Genomic DNA, 11,409 nt, shown 5'->3' with positions numbered 1-11,409 from the left:
CAAGAGGAGCTTTGCCCTGGTGTTTCTGTTTGGAACTTTTGCACGTTGGCCTCCTGATGTTTAAGTAGAAGGTGAGATTTGAAGGCAGCGTGAGACAAGCTGACCTGAACTGCATCTACAGAAGATCCTAAAGAAACCCATCTCATGAGTTTATGCTTCTGGCACAGCAGAAATTAAGATTGCTGCTGCTATTCTCTTGACCACTTTTATTGATGATGTAGCCTGGGGTTTTGCTAGCTAAAAATACCAACTGGGTTCTACCTGAACCTCACTCTGGGACAAGGTTCTCTGCCGATGTCTCAGCTCCAGGCACTCCACCGTCAGAGGGTATGTATTGAGCTCAAACTTATTTGCAAACATACAGGTGGAGTTGAAAAGCCACTTGAGATCACCTGTTCCATATACACAAATGCCTCTGACATAATGGCCTGCCAAAGGAAAAGAAAAAAAAAACAATGTCAGAATCAAGGATCCAAATAATTATTTTTGAGAAGTTTTATCTACAAAGCTACTATAAATAATCTCCTACACAACAAATGTGCTAAAAGGCCTGCTGGACATGCAATGGGAATAAGTGTGAATAATGGGATGAAATGAAGAACGTTACTTCAGAATAAATAATGAGCAAAATAGCTCAGAAAAGAAGTGTTAAAACGTGAGACTCTCTTAGACAAGGCTGAAACACAGCAAAGGGGAATTTCTTCTGTCAGTGAAGAGAAACCGGTACTTCTACTCATACCAGATGTTCCACTAATTATTGAGATTGGTATAACTTCACTGATTTCAATGTAGTTATGCCGATGTGAAACTGATGTGATTGAAGCTGACTGAAGTTCTCAAAACTTTTCTCCTCAACACAAACAACTATGTTATGGATTAAGAATTCTTGAAATAAAATTTGTATCATTAGCATTTTTGGCATTCCCTTGCTTGTCCCACTTGGACATGTCATAAGTAGTAGCAGTACCCAATGTGCAAACCAGTGACTGAAAAAATGTGTGCCATACAGAAGATTATCTGTTGGTAATGTCATGTCATAGGAAACCTCAAAGCTTAACCGTCATCATCAGCTCCTTAGGTTCCTCATCAGCTGTGGCTCTGGCAGGCATCAGTGCCAAGCTGAGAGCTGGGGTTTGTCTGACTTCACACAGGACACCTGCCCTGCACCCTACTGCTGGGACATACACATATTCCCACCCACTTGCAAGAAGATTCCCCCAAGGCCTTCAGGAAAATAGTCAGCTAGCTCATGTGAGCCCTAAGCCCTGCCAAATATCCCCCTTTTCAAGGCTGATATATTCTATAAAATTCCTGATACAGAAGCAACTGTAGCAGCTTTCACAGAATCATAGAATCACAGAATGGTTTGGGTTGGAAGGGACCTTAGAGATCATGAGTTCCAACCCCCTGCCATGGGCAGGGACACCTCCCACTAGCCCAGGTTGCTCAAAGCCTCATCCAGCCTGGCCTTTCTCACTGTTTATGTGGCCACTATCATTCACACATGGACTATGAAGGAGATGACAACTCCTTTTTCATGTCTCCAAAGAAGCACTGTGTAAAGTCTGTCTCACATTATGATTAGAGGTTGTAGAACACAGGGACAACAGTCAAGTATTTTTCGCTATAGAAACAGGAAGAAGAAATGGAGAAAGATGTACACATTACCATGACAACCTCCATGGCTCTCTTCCATATCAATCCACTTCACTGCTTTCAGGTCACCTTCCCATGATGCATTAGGCATGGACCCTGGGACACCTGCAATTAGATAACAGAAAATCAGATAATTAGTTCTTCTAGCAGCTATGTGATGGCTTATGTCCACTCTCTGGGACCTTCCTCCACAGAACTGGGATTAAATACTTAGGAATATGCATCAACAGATGCCCAGCTGCTAACCTTGCTGTCAGGTTTCTTCATTGAAAGCAGCTTTCATGACTTAAACAAGATGTCAGCCCAAGAGACCTAAACATTTCACATGAGAAATAAAATCCCTTTTTTGCAACATCCTCAGGATGATACTGCATGCACGTGTGATCACTCATGTCACCTTCCTAACCAGCACTGCCCTTCAAGGGCTATTTGAACATTGAGCCACCAAGACCTACTACCTTCTCATAGACTTAGTGGTAAATACTTTTTTTTTGTTTGTTTGTTTAAGAAAAGAGGCTGACAGAAAAAATTCAAACATCATATGACTGGAAGGAGTTGTTGAAACTCAATGATAGCCTATAATGTTATATAGTAATATAAGAGTGTAGGCAGATCACAGGGCCTGTCTAGGAGATAAATTGGTAAGAGGACCTCTCCTCATTACTAAATGATCAAGCTTTGCTATAACCTGGCAAACATCCATTCTAAGTAATTAAACTCTGAACACAGAGTGTTTGGTATGTGCTGAAGAGTAAACAGGCAACATGTGTGCAATGTGTTGGCAACTGCTGTGAGCCAAGGTGTTGCAAGTTAAGTTAGAAGCTTACGTAACAAATATGTGCTCTCTGTGTGGATTAGGAAGAGTGCCCTTGGGACTGTTGAGAAAAACTTTTTAATCACCTAAGGGTTTATAGATTTATCCTTGAAGATAGGAACATCCTGGATAATAATCTGGATGTTTGGAGTAGTTAGCCAAGTTAATGATTAGCACTGTCCAAGAGTGACCTATTCTCATTTTAATATAATTATAATACCAAAAAATCACACCTCCAAGTGTTGGGACAACCCTTCTGAATTAAGACCCCCACTTACCAAGCACGAGTAGTAAATTTAAGGAACACTGTGTTTTTAAATCGAAGCGAGAAAAGAACTCACCAACTGCAATTAAGAAGAGATAAAAACTAACCAATTATCATTAGAAGGATGTGGCACTAACATTTTAAGTGTATAAATGCACAATGTGACTGAAACTGGGTGTGCCAGCTTAGTGGAATCACCACCTAGCACCCATCTCTGCACCAACATGCGATAAACAATGTCTCAGCTCTGTGTGTGCATGGGCTTATTGCACACCGGGCGACCACCTCTGCTTCTGAGACAACAAAGGGAACTTCAGTATCTTTGGCACAAGGCAGTAACTATAACAGACTATTGCCATGGGATGAAGTCTTTGCCTTTGCAAGCAAGAGCTGGTCAGGTGAGTACAGCTAGGGAAACACCCGTGCCTGATCTGTGCTGCAGTATCATACACAATTTAGTGAAGGAAGGTTATTGAAGTACTTCCTAAAACTGTCTTCAGAATATATGGGGGGGGGGAAGCAAAGGTATAAAATAATAAAAGCTTTCTATTAACTCATCCCTTTCAGCAAATTTTCTCTCTCTTATTGGCTCAATCGGCTGTTGAAGAACAAAACAGTGATACAGACTGTGTAACTGCCACCCAATGTACAAACCACTTCGCTAAGAAAAGCTGGAAAAGCCCTAGTTTCTCCCTGTAGCACAAACGCTTATATATAAGTTTGCCTGCTTGGAAAAAACTAACCATCTTTTATTCTTTCCTGTGCAGCAACCCACGACCAATGTTGTACCTGAGCTAACAAAAAGCAGAACAGGCAACATGTGGGGAGCCAACGTGCATGCCAGCAAGTACAAAAACGCACACGTTATTTCTGCTTTCTCCTAACGAAGCCGAAAGCAGAGGAAAAGACTGATAATAGGGACATTTAAAGCCTGGTATTCCTACTTCCTCCTGTTTGCCTTTTAAAGGAACCACTTGTACGAATGGCAGGGAGGGAACCATGCAGCTTTTTATGAAAACATCTTCATAACATTTGTATTATTATCTGTCATTTGTATTAACTCTGAATGCTGAAAAGACAGCTTTTTCCTCAATTTACCGTGAGATGAGAGCAAAACCTTTTAGAGCTTGGATGAAATACATAACAGCACTGGTTTGGTGTTGTGGGACCCGTGCAAACACGGGGAAACTAGGCCCTTCAAATATGATTTTAACTAAAATAAAATTGACATTTTAATCTCCAATTCTGACCTTTCTCTTTCTTTAGGGCTAATTAGCCCATGTTCCTGATTTTCGTAAGTTCATTTAAAATGTGTATGAATACAGGCTATTTATTTTGCTGATTAACCACAATCCTAAGCAGGGTGAATTGCCAGCAGTTCTGTAAAGCACAATTTCAGCTGGCGACTGCAGTACATGCAAGAAACCCTCAGTGCCAAAGCAGTAGGTGAGAGTGTGTCATCATCCTAACCTTGGTGTTTTCTGAAAAATAAAGGTGAAAGCAAAGTAAGATTTTGTTCCTATTTTGGTTTTTTTTCTGTTCCTTTCCTAGGTGGCAACAAGTACAGTACCTCTACAGTTACCATAATCCAATAACTATTTTGCTTGTGAGCTTGAAGAGAAGCACAGTGAAGGACAAATGAGACCCTAAAGGCACTGTATAATGTTGCAGGGGTTTGGGGTTGGGGTTTTTTTAAAGAAGTTGGTTGGGAGGAAGGTTAAATATCAGGGTGTTTTTCTGTGTGCTTGCTTTGCTCTGTGTTTTTAAGGATAGCTTTTTCCTAGTGAGTAAGGTTGTTTGCCAATACCGCGTCATGACTTTTATATCAGATGCAAAATGATCCAACAGCAGAATCACCACAGAACTTTGCCATAAGCAGAGATATATGGCAGCTATAACCAGAACTTCATCACTTTATTTCTTCCCCTCTGTATGTTGGGGAAATAATGTGCCAAAAAGTGTGGGTTTGTCCTGGGGAAAATTCAGAAAATGGAACTCTTCAGCAGAAAGCATTAAGCTAAAGATAACACTTTATAAAAGACAAAAAGAGGCAATGATGGCAGGGGATAAACACTTTAAATAGCGGGGGATGTGCATTACCATCCCAAATTAAAAACCTGTTCATAACAGATGGCAGTAAATGTGGTGTGCGGAAAGACTTGGAAAATGCTGACACAATGGGAAAGCAGAAAGATGACTGACAAAACAGGAATGACCCCAGGATATCCACAAAAACACTGCAAGGCAGTGCCTTCCAGGAATACAAAACTACTGACTTCACATTAATCACCATCTCCCAAATTGACTAAAATAGGCATTTTTGTAAGTTAATTAAAGAGTGGGGGGAAGTATAGCTCAGCACTGGGGAAAAAAATTGATTTACCACATTTTCCTTTCAACATTTGCTCGAGTGACTGATTTCAGATTCGGAAGCCGTTTCGGAGTCCTGTTCTTAGAAATAGTTTGTCTGAAAAGTGGTGCTGATGGTGAAGGTTAACATAAACTTCAGCATGAAATGCTCACTCTACTTTTGGCCAGCTCTTGTCTTCCACTCCATTGAGTTTAGCAGAGTTTTGTCCCCAAAAAAGGAGGGGAGAAGAGGTACCTTGTGGACAGCAGTACTGAACACTACCCTGGAAACAAGTTTACCAGCAGATCTTAGAAACAGCCACCACCAGAACTGCACCACTCGGGTCTGAAGACAGTCACAAGTGACTGGAAAGATAGGCTAGCCCCTCCAAGGCCTTTAATTTCATGTCTTTGCTTGGTGGCAGAGGTTTGGAGGCAGGAAAAACATTGCTTCAGAGCCTGAACCTCATCTAAAGGACAAAGGCAACACAAACTCCTTCTCTGCTAAGCCATTCCTGTTTTTTTGCCATTGCAATGCCAGTGAGAGTTGGTCTGCATGCGTTGGCTCCAAGAGGCAGCCCACTCCCTTTCCTCCTTGCATCACTACCGTGTATTACGAAGACAAACATTTTCAGCTCACACAAAATGATCCACAAAATGAGCCTTGGCATTTCTGTAACATGCACATAAATTGACATTGGGCTGGAAAACTTGCTTTGCTTTGACCTTCCAAGTCCTGTACCTGTGATTCCAGGGTCAAACCAACATCAGTTAAAAACTAGCTGCCAACGAGCTACTCTTCACCAGTCCCCTGAAGCAGCCTGTGCTTCCCAGTTGGCATCTCTCTCGAGGGAATGGGACAACTTTACACTTCTGTGCCACAAACTGATCTGAGTTTTTCTCCTGCAGTTTATAAACTGGTAGACAGGAGTTTGTACTTCAGAAATCTGCCTGTAATGGTGCACATATCACCCTTGGGAATATTATTCTGCAAGATCTGGTTGAAATCAACCAATCAACCATAACTGTTGCTGGCTTTGGGCCACGTATATGTTTGGGAAGCACGCAGGGCTTGGCGTGGTCCACATATAGGTGAGCAAGTGCATGCCTTCTCCCTTGCAAGTGAAGACGTGCAGTCCACCAGCGTGTGAGAGGGACCTGGAAATTCACAAACCACTTTGGTGGCTTTTGGAGAAGCAAGATGGTACAAGGAAGTACACATGGGACTACTGAGACAATATGGCCAAAGAGGGTGGAAGCCAAGTGGATGCCAAGCTGTGTCCCTGGGCCTTCACAGGGCAGGGCAGCTGCTGTGAAGCACAAAGGCACATGGCATCCCTGAACATATTACACTGCAAAGCCCACCATCCCTGGAGACCTCCGTTACCCAGGACCAGGACAAGTTCTCCCGCCTGTCCGTGAGAGGGAGGTGGCTGGTAAAGATATGGGGGAATCCCCAGAAGAACATGTTTTCTTTCAAGATGAAATTGAAACAATGAAGGAAAAAACCCACCACCCCTCCATAAAAACATACAAAGGCTCAATTTTGTATTTTGCCACCATAAGTTTTCATTTCAGTGGGGTATGTGAATGCAAAAATGCATGTGTGGAGGAGTGAGGGGATAACTAAAATAAACTCCAGATTGTCAGGCTTTAAAGCAGACCTCAGAACCTGGAGAGAAGGAAATAAAACTCAGTAAAGAAAGAAGCTTATTTAGAACTACCTCTTTCAAGACAGCAGTCTGAATTAAGGCAATGCATGCCATCTCCTTGAGCAGTCAGGCTGTTGACAGGCACAAGAGAGCTCCTGTGTTGAATCATCCAATGGATAAAAGGGAAAGGGTCTCAGTTCTAGTAGCTTCATTTGATTATATGTTTCGAAGGAGGTTTTTCTGAGTTGTCATTGACCCACATACTAACTCTAGTGTCTTTGGCGGGGTTGCAGTCCTGCATCAGAGTTGCTGAACTCTACAGGGCTGTTCAGGAGACACCTCCTTCCCAGCGCAGGAGTGAGCTGGACCTGTGGGGACACGCTGGGCACTGAGGACAGCCAAGGGGAAAGCTGCTCTGCCAGAACTGCTGGTGCCTGCCCCAGCACCCGTTCAGGCAAGGCTCTTCCAACTTCCACCCCAGCTGCCCAGGTGGGTGCTGGCATCAGTGTTAGTCTGTCAACACATGTAAGGCAGCTTTAGGTGTGGTCAGATGGATTTGCTCTTATGTGAAAGGAGGGGACAGGTTCAGGTGGCTTGACTGGAGTTCCCCCCCTAACAAAAACAAAGGCTGTTGGCAGCTCAGCATCTGGGAACGTCAAGAAAAGCCTCTGTTACTGCAGCTGGACTGAAGTTTAGTTGGCTGTATACATGAGTTGTGGCAGACATTCCCTGATACCAGAATTTAGAAAGAAAAACTTTCTTCCTTAAATTCTCTCATGTGGTTCTGTTTGCAAGGCGTTCTGCTGTTTGAAGCCTATTACACCAGTGTCTGATAGTTGTGAGATGAAGGAGAATCAAGCAATTCAGGAATACGACTCCATTTATTAGCTGTGATTTTTCAAAAAGACTTCTTGACAACTACTGTTCCTTGTCCCATAAATACGGTTTTAGTGAGAAGCAAACAGTTGATTGTGAAGCAAAGCATTACTCCTACTGAAAGCAGTACTTAAACTCCAATGACTGCAGATTGCACAGACTAAACCTTATTTTAAGTTATATCTTCTCAGATGAGCTAAATCTGAATAGTGGATAGAGGACAAGAGTAATTTTTTCAGGAAATTCTGCCATGAATAAGGTGCATTTGGCATTGCTGTGACTATGTTGCCACACCTTCCCTTAAGCAGGTCTTGCAAAAAGAAAGATTATGAGATTACAACAGCTTTGTGGGCATGAGACTCAATAACAGTCACAGGAAAATCTCTATTTTTTCTATAGCTTATTCCCATGAGAAGTTCTTGCTCAATCAGGAAGTCTCACCAAAATAATGGCGAATAGGAGCAATAGAACAAGGATTAGTTATATGAATAGTAAAACAGACAAAGGTACAAAATACTTTTTTTCTAGAACAAGGAAAAGGAACAATTTCAGCAGGTAGAACAGAAATGCAGTTGTACATAGTAATACAGTGTGTGTGCTGCAGAGAAGGTTGTTCCAAGAGCCTGTCTACAAACAACAGTGGGATGAAGGGTTACCAAAGTAGTTATGAATGATTAAGTTGCTGTAGCCCATGGTCTGGTTTAAGACACTGGGAATATCATTTTGACCCTTTCTGCCTGATTCTGTAAATGGGATGTAACAGCATTGATCTCCCTTGTAAAGCGTGTTGGTGTCTCTGAATGAGTAGTGCTGCTGTTAATTCTCCTGACCTTTATTTTCCCACTTGCACAATGTGTAAGTTACTAATGGACCAATGTATATGTATGTCAATGTACATATTGGTGTGTACCCTGAGGGATTATCACCCAAGACTGCCTGTATCCCACGTCATGCATATGCTGTGACCCTATCCCATGAAAGTGTGGACAAGAGGATTCAATAAGGCTGCCCTGGAGGATTCAGTAGCATGGACTGTGGATGCACACCTCTCCCGTGGGGACCAGAACCTCCTTTCTGCTCTATGTGAGCAGAGAGGGGAAAGGTGGCCCAGTGGTCACACTGCTGGCCTGGGACATGGCCACTAACCTGTACTGTGGTGGTGTGTCCTTCTTGTGCAACCTGGGGGAAGTAATTTAGGGCCAGTCGCTTCAGGCCTACATGCTTTGTAAATACTTTCCCTTATTTTCTCCATGCTCCTCTTCCTCATCTGAAAAGTGACTTTTAAGGATTTTCTGTCACCCAGGAGTCATGTGGGAGATAAGTAGCCTGAGATAAATACCAAAGATAAGTTAAGACTTATTTGAAAAACAACTGAATGGGAATTGAAAGTCCCTAGCTTTTAGGGGTGCTAAAAAAAAAAAATAATCTTGGTTTTCATTGCATGGCTCTGGGTGACCAGCATGCTATTTTAAGACCTGGGGACCAAACAGCCTTTTTTATCTTTTATTTTAACTGAGATTATCATAGCTGTTTGAAACAGCAACTATCTGTTTGGTTTATTTCTTTCATTATATGCTGTACATCCAAACTGGTCCTTAAATGAGCTCTCTGCTTCCCTGGAGGCCTCCAACTATTTGTTCTAACAGCTGGACTACTGCTTAACACTATTATCTCCCTGTGTACGCACAAAAAGCTAAAAGGAAGTGGCTTGGCCAAATTTGGACAAGAGATTTTTGTTAGAGCCAAGAAACAAGTCCAAGGCTACCATCCCATGCACTCAGAGGGACTTCTCACCCCAGAGTTGCTCAGTGCTCTGGATTTGACTCAGATACATTCAGGTGAGATACTCCAAGCTATGTTTACAAGTTTGGATTCAAAATCCTGGACAACAGCAGCACTGAGTACATCTATCAGAGCTGCGTGGCCACTTTTGTCCACCCTAAAGTAATGGCAGAGTATAAAGGAAGAGGAAGGAAACATATCTGCTGTGGAAATGTTTCATCTTTTTTGGATTCCTCTTTCAGATGCAAAGAGAACAAGCACAAAAACGTATTACACAAATGTGCAACACTGGAAAGCGCACAGTGATGATTGTGGAAACAAACAATGAAATACACAGCCTCGGAGATATGTCTCTGTGTGAGGGTGTGCATGCACGTATCTACAGAAAGCAAAGATGATGTACTCACCCGGAATCCTGTTGAGCGTCACCCAGAAGTGCTCGTCAGGGCTGTAGGTGTCCTCGGACCAGGCCAGCAGGTCAATGGCACGCTGGTCCCGCAGCACAAACTCAGCAAAAGGCCGGGCGATGGCCACGTATGCGGAGCCAAAGAAGATGGTCAGGTTGTGTGGCGGAGGTGCTTTGCGCACAAATGTCCGCAGCATGAAAGAAAAGAAAGAGTATAATTGCTCCCTGTGCACGTATTTGGTGCGTGTGGTGATGTGGGGAGGTGGCAGCACCCCGGGGGTGATGTTCTTCCCCCCAAGACCCTTCAGCAGCCGGACGATCTCCCGGTTTGTCTTCAAGGGGAAGTCCTGACCGCAGGTGTTGAGCAGGTAGCGCCAGGGCACGGCCGAGCCCAGCAGGTCTCTCATGCAGTGGAGGTCGGCCCGCAGGCGGGGGGCGCCACCATAGACCACCCGCTCCGCCCGGGAGGCGAGGAAGGCGTTGGGGAAGCAGCCCACCAGGCGCTGCACCGCCCGCTGGAATGGGGCCGGCGCCTTGGCATCCACGTGGATGCAGTAGACATTTTGGGGCATATAGACCGCTCTGAAGAGCCGCTCGAAGGTCTCAAACTCCTTGTGCAGGGTCATGATGTAGGCGATGGGGAAGGCAGCCTCCTCGGCCGAGAGGGCGCGGGTGATGTAGTGGTTCTGCGTGATGTACTCCGGGCAACTGGATTCTCCAAAAGATGTTTTTAAAGTGTTCTCCTTCAGAAAGGATGCCTTGTCTTCAAGAAGTGCTTTACAGGCTTCTGCTAAAGTTGAACTCACCGAGAAGTTCAGCCTCCTAAGAGATTCTTGTGCATTTAAATTAACAGCATAGAAAACAAATGGAAGTGAAACACTGAGAATCAGTACAGCGAAGAAGCAATATCTGAGTGTATTCATTGCTGCTCAGAAAGAGTCTCACTTGAAATATTGCAAAGAGGTCAGATCGGACACCGCAAACAGCTTGTGCTTCTGGCTGCGCTTGATTCCTGCTGGAGAACGCACGCGTCTGTCTGATGCATAGTATGCAGCCGCTGTCCTTACTTTCAATACTAATAGTTTCATAGTCATCGTTGATGTGGAAACAGGATAAGTAGCGAACAACTTGCAGATGGAAGCTGCTCCACAGCACCCTGAAGATTAAACAGACACGTTGCATAATCACTGGTTTGGCAATGAACAGCCAGCACTACATATTTCAGAGTGTCCCTGAATTCAATTTATGGGTATGTTCTTGACTTCTCCATCCCAACTCTCCCTGCATATATCGTAGAGCTGTAAAACTTCCTGTGCGTGCCACCCTGTGATGGGAAAACCTCATATTTATATCTTGTATCATTCTATTTTTTTTACTTACAGGAACTTTTTTTTTAATCACCCAAGCGTATCAGTCATGCTGCTTCAGAATTCTGAAAGGCTTGTTCAGCACACTGTGCTATTGTGTAAGGCCACCAACACTCACATATGAGAAGCAGGAGAGTCTTCTCTGTGCAGAGTTATGTCAGAGCCTTCAGGTTTTTGCAGCAATGTTTTCTTTGTTAACTTGAAATCTGCCAGATAGTTTCTGCTAAGAGTCATGAGGGAGT

The 11,409-nt window shown here is 43.6% G+C and overlaps 1 protein-coding gene across 1 annotated transcript; it reads right to left on the bottom strand.

The window, feature by feature from the left end:
• Positions 1 to 237: 237 nt before the first annotated feature.
• GCNT2 (glucosaminyl (N-acetyl) transferase 2, I-branching enzyme (I blood group)) lies at positions 238 to 10,723 on the bottom strand. The gene is made up of 3 exons (XM_010082201.1): positions 9,802 to 10,723; positions 1,669 to 1,761; positions 238 to 428 (listed from the first exon to the last, which is right to left on the bottom strand). Exons 1-3 carry the CDS (start codon positions 10,721 to 10,723, stop codon positions 238 to 240), a joined length of 1,206 nt encoding a protein of 401 aa, XP_010080503.1.
• Positions 10,724 to 11,409: the final 686 nt, after the last annotated feature.

Source organism: Pterocles gutturalis, unplaced genomic scaffold, assembly GCF_000699245.1.
Source record: "Pterocles gutturalis isolate BGI_N339 unplaced genomic scaffold, ASM69924v1 scaffold17794, whole genome shotgun sequence".
Taxonomy (NCBI): Eukaryota; Metazoa; Chordata; class Aves; order Pterocliformes; family Pteroclidae; genus Pterocles; species Pterocles gutturalis.
Note: the sequence above shows the minus strand (reverse complement) of the source record. Positions and strands in the feature narration are given on the sequence as shown.

Coding starts and splice junctions, on each gene's coding strand:
- GCNT2 (XM_010082201.1), bottom strand. CDS start 10,723: ATGAATACACTCAGATATTGCTTCTTCGCTGTACTGATTCTCAGTGTT. Junction 1,762..9,801: donor GACGCTCAACAGGATTCCGG/GTGAGTACATCA, acceptor ATCTAATTGCAG/GTGTCCCAGGGTCCATGCCT. Junction 429..1,668: donor GAGCCATGGAGGTTGTCATG/GTAATGTGTACA, acceptor TTCCTTTGGCAG/GCCATTATGTCAGAGGCATT.